Source organism: Mobula hypostoma, chromosome 1, assembly GCF_963921235.1.
Source record: "Mobula hypostoma chromosome 1, sMobHyp1.1, whole genome shotgun sequence".
Taxonomy (NCBI): domain Eukaryota; kingdom Metazoa; phylum Chordata; class Chondrichthyes; order Myliobatiformes; family Myliobatidae; genus Mobula; species Mobula hypostoma.
The window spans coordinates 44,422,516-44,442,385 of NC_086097.1; the positions used below are offsets into that span (position 1 = coordinate 44,422,516).

General features: G+C 41.7%; 2 protein-coding genes across 7 annotated transcripts in view; one reads left to right on the plus strand and one right to left on the minus strand.

Annotated features, from left to right (window-relative positions):
• Positions 1-8,652, minus strand: part of wdr25 (WD repeat domain 25) — a 65,557-nt gene extending 56,905 nt beyond the window's left edge. The window contains exons 1-3 of one of the 4 annotated variants that reach the window (XM_063047339.1): positions 8,537-8,652; positions 8,369-8,435; positions 5,984-6,042 (exon numbers count right to left, since the gene is read on the minus strand). The gene's annotated coding sequence lies outside the window, so the exon portion shown is untranslated. The other 3 variants (XM_063047333.1, XM_063047345.1, XM_063047325.1) reach the window with 3 other exon arrangements.
• LOC134346019 (tryptophan--tRNA ligase, cytoplasmic) overlaps positions 8,591-19,870 on the plus strand; it is a 36,355-nt gene continuing 25,075 nt past the window's right edge. Inside the window, exons 1-3 of one of the 3 annotated variants that reach the window (XM_063047359.1) lie at positions 8,591-8,828; positions 9,221-9,363; positions 18,613-18,826. In XM_063047359.1, the coding sequence (XP_062903429.1) occupies positions 9,256-9,363; positions 18,613-18,826 (322 nt within the window). In that variant the 5' untranslated portion in view covers positions 8,591-8,828; positions 9,221-9,255. Of the gene's footprint in view, positions 8,829-8,875; positions 9,131-9,220; positions 9,364-18,612; positions 18,827-19,870 lie in introns of those variants that run through there. The other 2 variants (XM_063047360.1, XM_063047361.1) reach the window with 2 other exon arrangements.

Genomic DNA, 19,870 nt, shown 5'->3' on the forward strand with positions numbered 1-19,870 from the left:
GTTGAAGTACCTGTGGATTCACAGGGTACTGAACCTTATGTTGAGGCTCAGATAAGGTCTAAGGTGCCTGACTTGGTTGAAAGGGAATGCAGTCCTTTTGTGTCAGATGGACTTGGTACCAGTGGAATGTGAGGATTCTCAGTCATTTGTAGTAGACTGTGTTTTAAAACCTGGTGAGGTCAGTGTTGTTGAAAATAATGGCAAAAGTGCTGTTCCTGGACTTTTGGATAAAGTGCTGGAAAAGGTTGGATTGGTTGCGCAACCTTTGACCCTGCTTACAGGACAAAGGCCTGCTGTGACAGGATGCGCTAGTTTGTTGGATTTTGTTTGGACATTTGGAAGTATGCACTTGCAAGGTCATGCTGTTATTCAGTGTACTGTGATGGAAGCAAGGCATAGTGAAAGTCAGAGAAAGTTGATAAAAAGATTGTTTGGCCTCTTTCATATTCTCACCAGCCTGATTATGATGCAGAATTTGGTAAACAATGGAGGCATGTTGACAGCTCTCCAAGATAAGAGTGTTTCAGCAATTCAGCTGATGTGCAAAGTTTCTGTTGAGGCCTATAGCAAGACCAAAGGTTTAAATTATGATGTGTCAGAGACCTTTCTACCTTCCAGATTTCAGCAGGACAGAAGGTAGTACAGCTGATAAGGGTAAGGTGTATAAGAAAAGTTTGTCTTTGTTGAGAAAGGAATGTATCAAGGAACAGAAGCAAGATTCTGAAATGGTGACTTTAGGGGAGATGGCTCTCACAGGAGAGGAGGTTCAGAGAGAGTCAGTGGGATATTACCTTAAAGATGGGGTGTTGATGAAGGAGGTGGAGACCAGCCACAGTGCCTGCAAGTCACGTGGTGGTTTTGAAAGGTTACAAGGCTGAAATTTTAAACATGGCTTACAGTATGCCTTTAGGTGGATGTCATTGTGTAAGAAATGAGGAAAATTGGAACGAGGGGGTTCCCCTCTTCTTATTTAGTGGTGGAGATGCGATTCAGAAGGCAGTGAAGGGTAATTTGTTGGAACCTGTGTTCAGTTACAGGCCAAAAGGACCTTTGACCTACTCAGAGAATTCTGGAAGGGGTTTAGCAAGTTTTGTGACTTCGCTAAGGAAAGTTTACAAAACGGTCGAGTCAAAATAAGACACTTGTTTACTGAAATTGCAGCTGTGAGAATTATTGGAGTACAAAATGGAATCGTGAAATCTGATAATGGAATGGAAAAACATGTTTACTCATTGAATCTAGACGCACCAAGATGTCAGAAATCCATTGTTTTGAAAAATATTACTTATAAGGTCCACCAGTTGGACCCAAAGCCGAAAAAACAAGTAAAAGTACTAATTGGTGTTTTGAAATGGTACACAGGTGCAATGCATGACATCATTATGAATTTAGTCCAGCCTATGAAATGGCATCTTCACAGAGTGAACTTTGAGAAAAGTAAAATGGTTGAACAAGAAATTAGAAACAAGAAAGAATAAAGAAAGAAAATGGATGACGGTATTGATAGAGTGGGGAAGGCCAAATACCTTATTAAGATTGATTTGTTAAAAGGATACCGGGGTGTTCCTTTAACAGAGAGAGTTAAAGAGATATCAACATTTGTGACACCGTCTAGACTGTATGAATACAATGCTTTACACCTTGGGATGAAAAATCCTCTAGAAACATTTCAAAGAATAATGATCAATTCTGTGATTGGAGGGTTAGAAAGCACAGGAGTTCATATCACTGATTTAGTGGTCTGGAATGACACATGGGAGGAGCATATTGCAGCTGTAGAGAAACTGTTTGATAGACTTTCTAAGGCCAATCTTACTGTGAACCTCGCTAAAAGTAAGTTTGGCCATGCCACAGTCACATATCTGGGTTATGTGGTGGACCAAGGCCAAATGGCTCCTGTACAGGCAAAGGTTCAAGGGATTGCTGAAGTTCCTGTTCTGACCGACAAGAAAGCTTTAAGAAGGGTTTTAGGAATGGTTGGGTATTATAGAAAATTATGTAAGAACTTTGCTGACATTGCTCTCCCCCTAACAAAACTCCTAGGGAAGAGTGAAAGATTTGAATGGAGTGACCCTTGCCAGGAGGCATTCGAACGTTTGAAAACCATCCTGTGCTCAAAGCACCGGATTTCTCGAAGCCATTTTCTACAACAACAGGTGTTAGTGACGAAGCTGCTGGGGCAGTACTGTTACAGAAGGGAGTGAATGACATTGAACACCCAGTAGCTTATTTCTCAAAGAACTTTAATATATACCAGATACACCTAAAAAGCAACTTGGTCTCCGGACCGGTCACGATCGGGGTGAGGCCCGAACTACCGATGGGAGGTCTTACTCGGTAATGACCTCGCCGGCGGAGAGGTGTACCCAGCAGTAAGATTGACAAGCCAGGCTGCCAGCATTGAGGCCCCGCCCATGGACTCACAGGTTTATCCCATTTGCGCAGTGACTCGGCGCATGTCCAGAAAGGCTGCCGAAGCAAAAATAGATTTAGCATTATTCAACTGTTGAAAAGGAATTACTAGCACTTATTCTGGCTTTACAACATTTTAAGGCCTATGATCAGAGACCTCAAAACCTTTCTGTTGCTCAGAGACCACTTGTGGTTTGCATGGGTTATAATCCGTTGGTGTTTCTAAATAAAATGAAGGATAAGAATAGAAGGTTGTTAAATTGGAGTCTAGTATTGCAGGAAGGTGACTTAAAAATCAAACATGTAAAAGGTACTGACAATGTTATAGCTGATTAGTTATCCAGATATTAAGTTGAAAACTGTAACCATTTTTGCTTTGTCATCTGATGTTTTTTTTCCCTGTATTGTTTAAAACCCTGTGATGGACATTTTAAAAAAATCGTCTTCGACAATTCTTTTTCCTTGAGGAAGGGGAGTGTGAGGGGATCCAGGAGTGCCCATATTAACTGTTTGAAGAGAGACGGAGAGAGACATTCATCATTGATAGTTTGTTTCGAAAGGAGAGAGAGAGACAGAGTTATTTACCACCGCTATGTTGCTTCTGAAAAGAGAGAGAGAGAGAGAGACGAAGATTAACGGTTGGACTGTCACTTTAAGGCATTGGAAGTAACTTTGGATTTCTACTGAGTTTGGAGTTGGAGACAGCACCGAGCAGCTCGAAGGTTGCTATGGTGACCAAAGGCAGATCGTTGATGTTACTTTCAAGGACATGTTGCCTGCTTGCACTCCTTTACAGACAAAGGAGAGAGGGACTCTTTGAATGACAGGTGATGCTCAGCCTGGTGAAATAAATGAGAGGTCAGATGATACAGACCTCAGGACACATGATCTGGACACTGAATGAGCATTGTGGTGCCCGCAGAGAAAGTGGATTTTGGAGATCGATCAGGCGGATCGATCCAAATTGCCATTCCAACGGTAAAGAAGGGGTTGACTGGTGGGGAGTTGTCTATGTGTCCACCCTTGCCGGGGTGATAGCTCCACCACAGGAAGACCAGTCCCCCTGGTTAAAGTCACAGTCGGTGACTTGTAAAGGATTTCGGAGGACGACGAGAAGATCGACGGCATCAGCTCACCTGAGGGCTCAACTCACTCTCTCTCTCTCTCTCTCTCCATCACTACTCAACTAAATACCACGAACTGAACTGAACTTTACTCAACATCGTAAAACTGTATCTTTTTACCTCTAGACTTAAAGAAGCTTGGTTTTTTCATATATATATATTCCACACTTATTTTTATATATAATCATTGCTAACCTGTTTGGTTTATCTACATTTATATTACTTTATTGCGTAGTTACTAATAAATATTATTAGTTTATAGCAATACGAGACTCCAAAGTGTTCTCCATCTCTGCTGGTTCTTTATCCCCGTCACGGGGTACGTGACAATTATTATACTCAAATAAGAACCAGATAGAAAAAAAATAGTTTACATGTTTTTTTTCCACTGTAATCAGGCACTATCATCTCACCGTTGCCAATGAACAGTGTTGACAAGAGCCAATTGACATTTAGATTTGTTTATTGTCTCCCTCTGCCTAGTTATCACGTCCCACACACAGTGGCTGGTTTTGATGTATGTTATGTTATTTAGTAGGGTATCACAGAAGAGTGCAGCATAGCAATATACACAAAACACAGGTCAGGCAGCATCTACGAAGGGAAACAAACAGTTGTCAGAATTCACCATGGGAAGCCACTTAAAAGAATTGCTTTGGAAATTGACAAGAGTTGTTTTCATTGATGCTTGTGCAATAGTCAGTATGGACTTGTGCAGGAGAGGTCATGCCTTACAAACCAGATGAGTTTTTTTGAGGAGGTGACAAACATGATTGACGAGAGTAGGGTAGCAGATTTTGTATATGTGGACGTTAGTAAAGTTTTCAATGAGGTCCCTCATGTTGGTTGATCCAAAAAATTAAGGCACATGGAATCCTTGGAGGCTTGATAAATTGCATTCAGAATTAGTGGGGACGAGGACTGTCACTAACTGGAGATCTGCGACTAGTTGTACTCCACAAAGATCAGTGATCAGACCTGTGTTGTTTGAGTTATATCAATGATCTGGATGAACATGCAGGTGGGCTGACTCCAACACAAAAATTAGTGGAACTATAAATAGCTTGTTAAAGGATTCAGCAGCATATAGAGCAGATGGCATGTAGGCAGGGATGGTGTTTATTCTGAAGCAGTGTGAGGTGTTGCACTTTGTGAGGTCAAATAGAAGGGGAATGTGCAGAGGAAAGAGCAGGACCCTACAATTGATACACAGAGGGATCTTGGGGTACAACTTCAAGGTTCTGTAAAAGTGGCAACACTGCTAAATAGAATGAGAAAGAAGGATTATGATATACTTGTCTTCATCAATCAGGGTATAAAAGAAGGGAAAGTCATGTTGTAGTTATATAAAACTTTAGTTTGGGCACATTTGGAGTGCTGTGTGCCCCTTCACATGGAAGGTGTGGAGTCTTTGAAGAGGGAGCTGAAGAGCTTCCCCAGATGCTGCCTGGAATACAGTTTATTAACTATTTAATAAGATACTGGACAAACATTAATATTTTCTCTGTAGCATTGGATGCTAAGGGATGACCTGATAAAAGAATGTAAAACCATGAGAAGCGTTGATAGGGTAGATACAGCCTACTTCCCAGCACATAAATGCCAAATTATAGAAGGCATAGGATTAGGATGCAATGGAGAAAAGTTAATAGCATCTCTTGATGACCACCCATTTTAATTCTACTCTGAATTCCCACACCTACATGGCTGTATATGGCCTCCTCTACAGCCATGATGAGGCCAAATGTAGGATGGAGGAGCAACACATCATATTCCTGATGACATGAACATAAATTTCTCTAACTTCCAGCAACCATTCCCTCTGTTTCCCCCACTCACCCACCTGCACTTGGCTTTCCCTCATTCTAGTGGCTCTCTCACCTCTTCTCTTCCCCTCCCTTGCCCTCATGCGTGACCTGCCCATCACCTCCTGGCGGTTCCCCACCTCCTTCCATTTATTCCATGGTCCATTGTCCTCTCCTTTCAGATTCCTTCTTCTTCACCCCTTTACCTCTTCTACCTATCACCTTCTAGCTTCTTACATCATTCCCTTTCTTCACACCTGCCCCAGCCACCTACCTTTCCCATCATCAGTGCTCATTTACCACCTGCCAGCTTGTCGTCCTCTCCCTCTCCCCACCTTTTTATTCTGGCTTCTGCCCCCTTCCTTTCCAATCCTGATGAAGGGCCCTAACCCAAAATGACAACTGTTTATTTCCTTCCATAGGTGCTGATTGACCTGCTGAGTTCCTCCAGCACTTCGTGTGTATTGCTCATGCTGTACGGTTTTGAGTTCGATGATGCCCTGTTAAATAAAGTTACAAATATCAGAGCCAGCAGCTGAGTGTGGGACATCCTGATTCCACACTATTGTAACTAGGCAGGGGGAGACAACAAATACACTCTCATGTTAATTCTTTCTCATCAGCACAATTCATTAACCTTACCTCCATATTAACAAGGGATTTTGCTTATGGATGTCTGTGAAACTGGAACCTGCTTGTAACTGGGGGGGGGGGAGGGGAGGGGCGGGAAGAGAAAGAGGTACAAGAGGTACATTGAAAAAGTACTATGGTTATTACTATGGTTATTGCAAATGCAGATTTCTAAAATGTGTCCTAATAAAATGCTACAAAAAACATTTCAAAAGTATTGAAACGTAAATATTTTGAGTTTTACATGATAAAGTTTGGGACATGATTAAAGATAGATTAGTGTGTCTGATTGTGTCAAGAAATAACAACTCAATGATCATATAATTCATGCATTATAATCCCCGGCAGGAAATGTAATGATATTCAAACAGGTTAAATGCACACACACTGTCAATTTTTTACTGTCAAGTTACCGTATATTTTTTACTTGACCTAGTAAATAGCTTTTTATATTGAAAATCCCACAATTGCACCCTTTTGCTACTGCAACAGAACTTTAAATTTACATCTATATTCTTGGTAATTATTCTCTTTGTCTACTTTATCTGAAGGTTATAATCAGCTCTGCCTTATCATATTCAAAACAACAGAAGTGTGTTAAATATATGTAAGTATATAGATGTGATTTGGATTTGGGAAAGGGGTTCAAAATTATGCAGAAGAGATTAAAAGTATGTGAATTTGATTTAATATGGAGGGAGATCTGCATATCAAATAACATTAAATGACAAAAAAGATTGTATGCTTTGAGCCAAAAGAGAAGGAGAATTACAGATCAGTAGGGTTGCAGGGACACCTCCTTTTTAAAAATTAATGATCTTACATAAATACTAAATTTATATGATTTATTGGATAGGCCACATCTGTATCATAATTTGACCAGCTTGCTTACAGAAAGAGCATCGTCCATGGGGTCAATACATGAAATTCAAATGCATGGATATTCCAATACATCAATACATATATCAGCAAATTTGCAGATGACACCAAGATCGGAGGTGTAGTGGACAGCAAGATAGGATATCATGGTTTGCAGAGGGATCTGGATCAACTGGAAAAATCGGTTGAAAATGGCAGATGGAATTTAACACAGACAAGTGTAAGGTTTGCACTTTGGTAGAACCAACCAGGGTAGGTCTTACACAGTGAATGGTTGGGCACTGTGGAATGTGGTAGAACAAAGGGATCTGGGAATAGACATCCATAATTCATTGAAAGTGACATCAGGGTTGTAAGGAAAGCTTTTGGCATAGTGGCCTTCATAAATCAATGTATTGAGTACAGGGGATGGGATGTTATGTTGAAGTTGTATAACACGTTGGTGATGCCTAATTTGGAGTACTGTATGCAGTTTTGGTCACCTACCTGCAGGAAAGATGCACATAAGGTTGAAAGTGTACATAGAAAATTTACAAGGATGTTGCCGGGTCTGGAGGAGCTGAGTTATAAGTAAAGATCAATTAAGTTAGGACTTTATTCCTTGGAACATAGAAGATTGAGAGGATATTTGACAAAGGTATACAAAATTATGAGAGGTATAGATACGGTAAATGCAAGCAGGCTTTTGCCACTGGGTAGATGGGGATGACACCAGACATCATGGGCTAGAGGTGAAAGGTGAAAAGTTTAAGGGGAACATAAGGGGAAAGTTCTTCATTCAGAGGGTTACTGAGAGTGTGGAATGAGTTGCCAGAACAAGTGACACATGTGAGCTCAAATTCAATGTTGTAGCAAAGTTTGGACAGGTACATGGATGGCAGGTGCAAGAGAGATATAGTTCTGGTACAGGTCAATGGGAGCAGGCAGTTTAAATGTTTTGACATGAACTAGATGGGCCGAAGTGCCTGTTTCTGTGCTATACTCTTCTGTGACTCTAAAGTCAAATCAGTAATGAGAGTCCTCTTAACATTTTCCAAGAGCTCTTTACACTCAGCAAAGCAGCTAATTACATAAAATTGGTAATGTATACATAGATACATTCCCAAGATGAAGAAAATAAGGAATTTATTTTTAAACTGTGAGGACTTCTGGGACTCAGATCCCTACTAGAAACAATGGTTGAAACTGAACATAAAGAGCTTTAAGAATATCAGTAACGATAAGAAACACTCAGGGATCAGTCAATCACAATGGAAAGAAACTCGGTTAAGATTGATTAATCAAACTTACAAGTTTGTTTTAGTTAAGTCCAGAGTCCATAAACTTAAAAAAAATCTTAAAGGACAGAGAACTAGTTCCAGTCAACAAGTAAAGGTACAACAATTTTATAACATGAAAAGCTATAGAAACATTTTTGAATGAAATACTGTAGTCCACAACAACGAATCGCTTGCTCGCTGACAGTGGGGACCTACTCATGCTGACACTTGTCACTTTGAAACTGAATAGAACACTTACCGGATAATTCTTCTTAAAATGGATAACTATGAATAAAAGGACTTCCTTTCTTCCATTTCTTCCTACCCTGAGAAATATATATCGAGCCGATTAACACGTACAACAACACTAAAAAGACAATTTGAGTTGGAAACCCCACTAGAATAAGGCCCCGCCTTTAGTCCGTACCATTCATGATTCCCCCGTCACAACGCACTTTCATTTCGTTCCGGCGCTGGTTAAGCAGCCTTACTCTTCTGAGCTCCTCCAGCATTTTTGTGTGTGTCGCTTACCCCGTGTTCCCGGCTGTAGCTGAAGGAAGGGGAGAAGCGTTTCGCGAAGCCTGAGCGTGGTGGAAAGACAGGAAGGGAGGAAGAGCCGCAGAGACAAGCCCGGGAGCGCTGCAGCTGCTGTGGAGACGGAACACCGTGTGGGCGTCGGGGCGTCAGCTCATTGCTGATGCAACCGACGGGGAGGGAAGGTGAGGGCCGGGAATTGGGCTGCATGGGGTCCGGGCAAGGGGGAATGAGGGAGAGGATCGGATGAGGACCCTGGACTTGGACTGCGGGAGGGCCACAGGAGAGGAGGAGGAGAAGAAGGAAAGATCGCCTGTCCGAGATCCCGGGAGGGAAAAGAGAGAAGAGAAAGTGGCGAGGGTGGGCTGTGTGCCCGGGAGAGTGAGAGACGAAGGATAAGAGGAAGGGGCGAGGGCAGACGATCATCTTCTTTATAGCTGTGGATGAGGGCACAGAGATCCGAGAACCAGCTTGAACCTGGACGTAGGTAAAGGCCGTGAACCTGGCTACTCATGTGGGTGTAGAGCTCTGGGTATGGGTAATCTTGCAGGCGTTTATAATCTGGCTTTTTTTACAGGTGCACAGGCCATTAAGTAACCAGTTTTAGAGAAAATGTCAGCTAATAACTGTGAAATATCCACAACCCCGATGGATTTGTATATGAAAGTGGCCGAACAGGGGGACACTGTCCGTTTGCTGAAGTCAAACAAGGCACCAAAGGTAAAGTTTCTGGATAATATATAACATAACATTAAGTATGTGTAAACATGCTAAGTACTTTTCAGATGGCCACATTTTCAAGCCATTTCACTGGCTCTGGATAATTTGGACAATGAAAATGCATATATCAGGATGCTCTTCATTGAATACAGCTCGGCATTCAACACTATCACTCCTCAAAACTAATCACTAAGCTCCAAGACCTGGGCCCTCATACCTCTTTGTGCAACTGGATCCTCAATTTTCTCACTTGCAGACTCGTCAAAACTGATTGGCAACAACGTCTCCACAATCACCATCAGCACAGCTGCAATAGAAGGCTGTGTGCTTAGCCCCCTGCTCTATTCGCTTTATACTTATGACTGGCTAAGCACAACTCCAATGCCATAATTTCATGTGCTGATGACACCACTGTGGTTGACTGAATCAAAGGTGATGACTAATCAGCATATAGAAAAAAAGATTGAAAAATGGTTGAATGGTACCACAACAATAACCCATAAGACCATAAGATATAGGAGCAGAATTAGGCCATTTTGCCTCTCGAGTCTGCTCTGCTATTTCATCATGGCTGATCCGTTTTCTCTGTCGGCCCCATCTCTTTCCTTATCCCCATAACCCTTCATGCCCTGATCAATCAAGACTCCTGTCAACCTCTGCCCTGAATATATGTAAAGTCTTGGTGTCCACAGCCACCTTTGGCAATGAAATCCACAGGTTCCCTGCTCTCTGGCAAAAGAAATTCCTCCTAATGTCCATTCTAAAAGTACACTCCTCTATTCTGACGTATCATCCTCTGGTCCTAGATTCTCTCACCATAGGAAACATTCTCTCCACATCCACTCTATCGAGGCCTTTCAACAATCAATAGGTTTCATTTAGTTCACACCTCATTCTTCTGAATTCCAGTGAGTACAGGCCCAGAGCCATCAAATGCTCTTCAGGTGACGAGTTGTTCAATCCTGGAATCATTTTCGTGAACCTCCTTTGAACCTTCTCTTTTCTAAGATGAGGGTCCCAAAACTGCTCACAATACTCCAAGTGAGGATTCAACAGTGCCTTATAAAGTCTCAAGATTACATCCTTGCTCTTACATTCTAGCCCTCTTGAAATGAATGCTAACATCGTATTTATCTTCCTTACCACCAACTCAGCCTGTAAATTAGCCTTTAAGGAATCCTGCAGAAGGACTCAGAAGTCCCTTTGTACCTCCGATTTTTGAATTTTCTCTCCATTTAGAAAATAGTCTACCCGTTTATTTCTTCTACCAATGTGTATGACTGTACACTTCCTGACACTATTCCATCTGCCTATTCCTTGCCCATTCTCCTAATCAGTTTAGGTTCTTCTATAGCGCCTCTACTTTCTCAAAACTGCCTTCCCCTCTGCCTATCTTCGTACCATCAACAACCTTTGCAACAAAGCTTTTGGTACTGTCATCCAAGTCACTGACATATAACTTAAAAAGAAGTGGTCCCAACACAGACCCCTTTGGAACACCACTAGTCATGGTAGCCGACCAGAAAAGGCTCCCCTTATTCCCAACCTTGGCCTCCTGCCAACTAGCCACTGCTGTATTCATCCTTGTATTTTTGGGCTGTTAAGCAGCCTCATGTATGGCACCTTGTCAAAGGCCTTCTGAAAATCCAAGTACACAACATCCACTGATTCTCTTTTGTTTCTCCTGCTTATTATTTCTTCAAAGAATTCCAGCAGATTTGTCAGGCAAATTTTCCCTTGAGGAAACCATGCTGACTATGGCCTATTTTATCATGTGCCTCCAAGTATCCCAAAACCACATCGTAAACAATCAACTCCAACATCTTCCCAACCACTGAGGTCAGACTAACTGGCCTATCATTTCCTTTCTTTTGCTTCTGTCCCTTCTTGAAGAGTGGAGTGGACTGACATTTGCAATTTTCGAGTCTTTTGGAACCATTCCAGAATTTAGTGATTCTTGAAAGATCATTACTAATGCCTCCACAATATCTTCAGCCACCTCTTTCAGAACCCTGGGATGCACTCCATCTGATCCAGGTGACTTATCTATCTGCAGAACTTTCAGTTTTCCAAGAGCCTTCTCCCTAGTAATGGCAACTTCACACACTTAATTCCCCCAGCACCTGGAACTTCCACCATACTGCTAGTATCTTCCACAGTGATGACTGCTCCAAAATACTTACTCAGTTCAACGACTATTTTGTTGTCCCCCATTACTACCTCTCCAGCATTGTTTTCCAAAGGTCTGATATCCACTTTTGCCTCTCTTTTACACTTTATGTATCTAAAGAAACTTTTGGTATCTTCTTTATATTATTGGCTAGCTTACTTTTGTATTCCATCTTCACCTTAATGACTTTTTTGTTGCCTTCTGTTGAATTTTAAAAGCTTCCCAATTCTCAACTTCCCACTAATTTTTTCTCTACTATATGCCCTCTCTTTGGCTTTAATGTTGGCTTTGACTTCCCTTGCCCAAGCTACACACTCTCCCTGCCCCTGAAGCCTTCTCCCTTCTCTCTGCTGAGTGTGTGTGCTCCAAGTCCCCCAGCTTTGGAGTATCCTGCCTCCATGTGGATGACCACCCTCCCCTGCCTGTCTGTGACTGCAGGTCGTGTTACATCAAGGCAAAGTTGCTGGACCGGACAGTATCAGCCCCAGGGTACGGAAGGCCCGTGCAAACCAGCTGTCTGGTATTTTGCAGCACCTTTACAATCTGAGTCTGAGTCAGGAAAAGATACTGGTGCTATGGAAGACTTTGTGCTTGGTTCTTGTACCCAAGAAGGCAACCCTATCTGAACTTAATGACTACAGACCAGTTGCCTTTACGTCTCATAATAAAGGTACTGGAGAGGCTGGTCCTGACTTAACTTGGGCCGCAGGTGAGATCTTCATTGGACCCTCTACAGTTTGCCTGTCCATCTCGTGGGAGTGGATGATGCCATCATCTACCTTGCAGAGAGCTCACTCCCACCAGGATGATGCTGCTGGCATTGTGAGAATCATATTTTTTGATTTCTCTAGTGCTTTCAATACAATTTACCCACTTCTTCTGAGTGAGAAGCTACAAAGGATTGGAGTAGACAAGTGCACTGTCTACTGGATTACTGACTACCTGACAGATAGACCCCAGTTTGTACGGCTGGGTAGTTCTCTGTCTGAGATGGTGGTGAGTGGCTATGAAGTGCCACAAAGGACTGTCCTGTCTCCGTTTCTGTTCACACTGAACACCTCAGTCTTTCAGTACAAATCTGAGTCTTGTCACTTGCAGAAGTTCTCTGATGACTCTGCGGTGGTTGGGTGTATCAGGGATGGGTAGGAGTTGGAGTACAGAGGATTGAAGGACACGTTTGTGGAGTGGTGCAGGAGGAATCACCTGCTCGTGAATGTGGCCAAAACCAGGGGGATGGTGATTGATTTTAGGAGGAAGAGGACTGTGACGAGTCCTGTATACATTCTGGGAGAAGAAGTTGCGGTGCTGGAGGAGTACAAATACTTGGGTGTTCACCTCGACAACGAACTTGACTGGAAAACCAACACCAGGGCCGTTTACAATAAGGGGAGAGCAGACTCTATTTTCTAAGGAAGCTGAAATCCTTCGATGTGTGCAGCAGGATGTTGGAGATCCTTTACCAGTTTGTTCTAGTCCTGACGAAGGGTCTCGGCCTGAAACGTCGACTGCACCTCTTCCTACAGATGCTGCCTGGCCTGCTGCGTTCACCAGCAACTTTGATGTGTGTTGCTTGAATTTCCAGCATCTGCAGAATTCCTGTTGTTTGTGTTCTAGTGAGTGCAGTTTTTGCAGGTTTATATTGGGGAGCAGCATCAGCCCTGGAGATGCAAAAAGGCTAAATAACTCATTAAAGAGGATGGATCCGTCCTTGGCTACAACCCAGAATCTCTTAAGTTAGTGGTGGAGAGGAGGTCACTAAACAAACTGTTATCATCATGGACAATCAGGCACATCCTCTCCATGACCTACTGAATAGGTAGCAGAGTACCCTTTCAAACAGGCTCATTCAGCTCCACTGTCACAAGGATCGTTACGGAAAATCTTTCCTAGCAAACGCAGTAAGCATATACAGCAGTTCATCTCTGTGCGACAGGAGAGTACACATTTATAGTACAATATATTTTATTATTTTGTACATTATTATTGCACATTAAATTATAAGTATATATTTTTATTATCTTTAGTATTAATTAATATTATATTAATTATCATTTATTATTATTGCTAAGTGTGTTTTTAAATGTTGCTGTTATAACAAAATAATTTCCCACTCGGGATCAATAAAGTACTTTATTATTGTTAGCCAAGGTTGTGTCATTTTGCTTTTAGAATACTTCTTCCTCTTTGGGATGTATATATCCTGTGCCTTTCAAATTGCTTCAGAAATTCCAGCCATTGCTGCTCTGCCATTATCCGTACCAGTGTTCTTTTCCAATCAATTTTGGCTACCTCCTCTCTCATGCCTCTGTAATTCCCTTTTCTCCACTGTAATACTGATATAGAAACAAAAAATATACAGCACAATACAGGCCCTTCGGCCCAGAAAGTTGTGCCGAACATGTTCCTACCTTAGAACTGCTTAAGCTTTACCCATAGCCCTCTATTTTTCTAAGCTCCATGTAGCCATCCAGGAGTCTCTTAAAAGACCCTATCGTTTCCGCCTCCACCACCGCCGCCGGCAGCCCTTTCCACGTACTCACCACTCTCTGTAAAAAAACTTACCTCTGACATCTCCTCTATACCTGCTTCTAAGCACCTTAAAACTATGCCCTCTCATGCCAGCCATTTCAGTCCTGGGGAAAAGCCTCTGACTATCCACATGATCAATGCCTCTCAGTATCTTGCACACGTTTATCAGGTCACCTCTCATCTTCTGTTGCTCCAAGGGGAAAAGGCTGAGTTTACTCAACCTATTCTCATAAGGCATGCTCCCCAAACCAGGCAACATCCTTATAAATCTCCTCTGCACCCTTTCTGTGGTTTCCACGTCCTTCCTATAGTGAGGCAACCAGAAATGAGCACAGTACTCCAAGTGGGGTCCGACCAGGGTCCTATCTTGCTGCAACATTACCTCTTGGCTCTTAAACTCAATCCCACGATTGATGAAGGCCAATGCACCGAATGCCTTCTTAACCACAGCATCAACCTGCGCAGCAGCTTTCAGTGTCCTATGGTCTTGGACCCCAAGATCCTCTGATCCTCCACACTGCCACGAGTCTTACCATTAATACTATATTCTGCCATCATATTTGACCTACCAAAATGAACCACCTCACGCTTTTCTGGGTTGAACTCCATCTGCCACTTCTCAGCCCAGTTTTGCATCCTATCAATGTCCTGTTGTAACCTCTGACAGCCCTCCACACTATCCACAACACCCCCAACCTTTGTGTTATCAGCAAATTTACTAAGCCATCCTCCACTTCCTCATCCAGGTCATTTCTAAAAATCACAAAGAGTGAGAATCCCAGAACAGATCCCTGAGGCACACTACCGGTCACTGACCTCCATGCAGAAAGTGACCCATCTACAACCACTCTTTGCCTTCTGTGGGCAAGCCAGTTCTGGATCCACAAAGCAATGTCCCCTTGGATCCCATGCCTCCTTACTTTCTCAATAAGCCTTGCATGGGGTACCTTATCAAATGCCTTGCGAAAATCCGTATACACTACATCTACAGCTCTACCTTCGTCAGTGTGCTTAGTCACATCCTCAAAAAATTCAATCAGGCTCGTAAGGCACGACTTGCCTTTGACAAGGCCATGCTGACTATTCCTAATCATATTATGCCTCTCCAAATGTTCATAAATCCTGCCTCTCAGGATCTTCATCAACTTACCAACCACTGAAGTAAGACTCACTGGCCTATAATTTCCTGAGCTATCCCTACTCCCTTTCTTGAATAAGGGAATAACACCCGCAACCCTCCAATCCTCCGGAACCTACCTCTCCCATCCTCATTGATGATGCAGAGATCATTGCCAGAGGCTCAGCAATCTCCACCCTCGCTTCTCACAGTAGCCTGGGGTACATCCTGTCCGGCCCCGGTGACTTATCCAACTTGATGCTTTCCAAAAGCTCCAGCACATCCTCTTCCTTAATATCTACATGCTCAAGCTTTTCAGTCCACTGCAAGTCATCCCTACAATGGCCAACATCCTTTTCCATAGCGAATACTGAAGCAAAGTATTCATTAAGTACCTCTGCTATTTCCTCCGGTTCCATACACACTTTTCCATTGTCACACTTGATTGGTCGTATTCTCTCACATCTTATCCTCTTGCTCTTCACATACTTATAGAATGCCTTGGGGTTTTCCTTAATCCTGTCCGCCATCGCCTTCTCATGGCCCCTTCTGGCTCTCTTAATTTCATTCTTAAGCTTCTTCCTGCTAGCCTGACTTTTTTATTTATATATACTGATATATCTGACTTTTGCTTCTCCTCCTTAAATTTCAGGGTGAAATCGATCATATTATGATCACTTTCCCCTAAGGGTTCTTTTACCTTAAGCTTTCTAATCAATTCCGGTTCATTGCCCAACACCCAAGTGACTGTTGCAACATTGCCCTTCTGGCATGCATTTTCAATGTCCAGTTTTAGTTTGTATATCACATCCTTACTACTGTTTGGGGGTCTGTATATAACTCCCTTCAGGACCTTGCAGTTCCTTAGCTCTACCCACAATGCTTCAACACCTTCTGACTCTATGTCACCTCTTTCTAATGATTTGATTTCATTTTACCAGCAGCCACGCCACCCCCTCTGCCTGCCTGTCTATCTTTTTGACATTAAGCTCCCAGCTCTAACCTACTTTAGGCCATGATTTACTGATCATGACTATCAGCAAAATCAAAGAACTAATTATTGAAGACAAGAGGAAGTAGCCAGAGGTCAATGAGACAGTTCTCATTAGCGGATTGGAGGTGGAGAGGGGCAGTGACTTTAAATTTCTTGGCATTATCTTATCAGAGAATCTGTCCTGGGACCAGTCATAAATACCATCACAAAGAAAGCATGGCAGAGCCTCTAGTAGAAGTTTCCACAGATTTGAAATGTCATCTAAAACATTAACAAACTTCTGTAGATGCACATTGGAGAATATCCTTACTGGTTGCATCATGGCCTGATATGGAAACACCAATGCCCAAGAATGGAAAAGCCTACAAAAAGTGGGGGACACAATTCAGTCCATCACAGGTAAAGCCCTCTCCGACATTGTGCACATCTACAAGTAGCGCAGCCACAAGAAAGCAGAATCCATCGTCGAAGACACCCACCAGCTATTACCCTTCAACCAATAGACTCCTGAACTAGGATGGATAACTTTAGTCACCTCAACTCTGAACTTATTCCTTAGTCTATGGGCTCATTTTCAAGAACTCGAGAACTCATGTTCTCCATAGTATTTATTACTTACATTTTTAAAAAATATATATCATTTGCATATTGTTTGTCAGTCTTTGTGTGTAGTTTTTCTCTCTTCTACAGTGAATGCCTGCAAGAATGTCAATGTGACAAATACGTACAATGATAATAAATTTACTTTGAACTTTAAATTTTTACAAAATCTTCCTCTAGTTTTAGAGAGAGATTTAGTTTCAATATCTTTAATGCTTTTGTAATCCCTTTTCTCCACTGATTAAATAAGCAAGGTAAATTTATTATAAAACTACATATATACCACCATATGGTACCTATTCATTTTCTTGCAGGAAAATAAAGAAATACAGTAGAATCTGTGAAAACTATGCATAAACAAAAACTGACAAACAACCAATGTGCAAAAGAAGACAAGTTTATTTGAATCCAGGGAATATTATTAATCACTCTTGTTTACCTTATTCAATTCCAAATCCTTAAATTATTTGTACACTTTAAAGACTTTTAACATTAGAAAGATGTGGGGTAACCTTATTTTGCTTCAGACTTTTCTGTTCAATTTAACAAATAGCAGTATACAATAGTCTGTATTGGTATGCAGAAAAGTAATAGCATTTTATCCAATAATAAAGTTCTATAATATATATAACTTCACCTTGAATAGTAGAACTGAATGTAAAATTGTTGCTATCGCACTTTTGCTCAATGCTTGAGGTGCTTCTTACTATAGATTAGTATGAGCTTTAAAAGGAAAGCTTTTGCCGTTTTCTAAATTTGTATCTTTATTATACCAGGGTAATTTGATCACTTTGTGATACAGAGTGATCTGAAGTTGGGTCCCAATTTACGAGGGGTGATTGATAAGTTCGTGGCCTAAGCTAGAAGAAGTCAATTTTAGAAAACCTAGCACATTTATTTTTCCTACATTTACACACTTAGTCCATTGGCTGTGGAGCATATGGATCCCCTCTTTGTAGAAGCTGGCATCTTGGACCTCCAGAAGTGGTCCACAGCAGGGGTGATTGATAAGTTTGTGGCCTAGGGTAGAAGGAGATGAGTTATTAACTTAAAACTTTCTGCATTTTCACTCAAAGGATTGAACTGCATGTGCATGTAACAAGAGCTGTATAACTCATCTCCTTCTACCTTAGGCTACGGACTTATCAATCACCCCTGCTGTGGACCACCTGGAGGTCCAGGACGCTCTCGTTACAAGCACGTGCAGTTCAACTCTTTGAGTGAAAATGCAGAAAGTTTGAAGTTAATAACTCATCTCTTTCTACTTTAGGCCACAAACTTATCAATCACCTCTACTGTGGACCACTTCTGGAGGTCCAAGATGCCGACTTCTACAAGGAAGGGATCCGTATGCCCCATGACCACTGGACTAAGTCTGTAAATGTAGGAAAAATAAATGTACTAGGTTTTCTAAAATTGACTCCTTCTACCTTAGGCCACGAACTTATCAATCACCCCTTGTAAGTTTGTTTTACCTTGCATGACAAGATTTATAAGTTAGTTTTATAGCAAGAATGTCAGGGAGTGCAGCGGTTTAGATTGGAGGGTGAACTGATTTCCACAATTTTGACAATCTTTTAAGAGTCAAATCATAGAGTTATACAGCACATTATAGGTTTTTACAATAGCATCACCGCTAATTTGAAGATTTATTAGCTATCTGTTTTAAAATTAATTTTATTTCATTTCTATTAAAATTACTTTATAACATTCTATAAGCTGTAGAGTCACCACTTAATGGACTGGAAGATCGTGTGCAATACCAGAGAGGGGAAAATGGCAAAAATCATCAATGAAATATATATAACTATTTACAAGCTCCTACTTTTTTTAATTCAGGAAGAAATTGATGCTGCTGTAAAGGAATTGCTGGCACTGAAGCTGAATTATAAAACATTGACAGGTCAAGAGTATAAGGTTGGCATCCCACCTACTAACTGCACACCAGTTAACAGTAATTGCCCAGCCACTGAAGAAGATGATGGCGACTACGTCGATCCATGGACAGTACAGACATCCAGTGCCAAAGGCGTGGACTATGACAAGTTGATAGGTAAATATCAATTTATTTTTCATAAATAATATATAATTTTCCCTATTTTATTATAGTGAAATGTATATTATGCTCTAGTTGGAAATAAAAATATAACAAAAAAATAAGGCTTTTATATTACATTAATATTTACTGAAATTTTGACAGTAAAGGCAGCAGTGAAACTGTTGATAATTGTAAAATTGCAGGTGGCTCTCTGCTGTACATTTTTGAGAGGAACCTGCCATCCCTACTGGGTTGAACTGAGTTTTTGATTCTTAACTGGCCAAACAAACCATTGAATTATATCAAACTATTACAGTTGCAAACAGCATTGCAGAGCATCTCTACCACAAGACAACTGTGGTACAGAAAGGTGTCCCCCAACTAATTTGTCAGGATAGCAAGGAATTGTCCATAATGCTGACTTCAAGTGGCAGTCACAACCCAAGAATGAATGTTTGAAAAAGTACCTGATGACTTCGACCAATTATATGTAGGAACAACTGAATAGGATTTAGTACGTATAAATTCATTGGTGAGCTTAGAATGCAAAATGGTGTGTAACATGGACAAGTTGCTTTCATGGGAAATTTGCTCTGATGAGTGGACTGTATTCCATGGAAAAAAACCATACGTGACAGTTTGGAAATGGGTTACCATAAGACATAGGAGCAGAATTAGGCCATCTGGCCCATCGACTCTGCTCCGCCATTCAATCATGGCTGATCCTTTTTTCCTATCTCCTCCTCAACCCCAGTTCCCAGCCTTCTCCCCGTAACCTTTGATGCCATGTCCAATCAAGAATCTATCAATCTCTGCCTTAAATACACCCAACGGCCTGACCTCTTCAGCTGCATGTGGCAACAAATTCCACAAATTCACCACCCTCTAGCTAAAGAAATTTCACCGCAACTCTGTTTTGAAAGGGCGTACCTCTATCCTGAGGCTGCGCCCTCTTGTCCAAGACTCTCCCACCATGGGAAACATCCTTTCCATATCGTCTAGGCCTTTCAACATTCGAAAGGTTTCAATGAGATCTCCCCTCATCCTTCTGAATTCCAG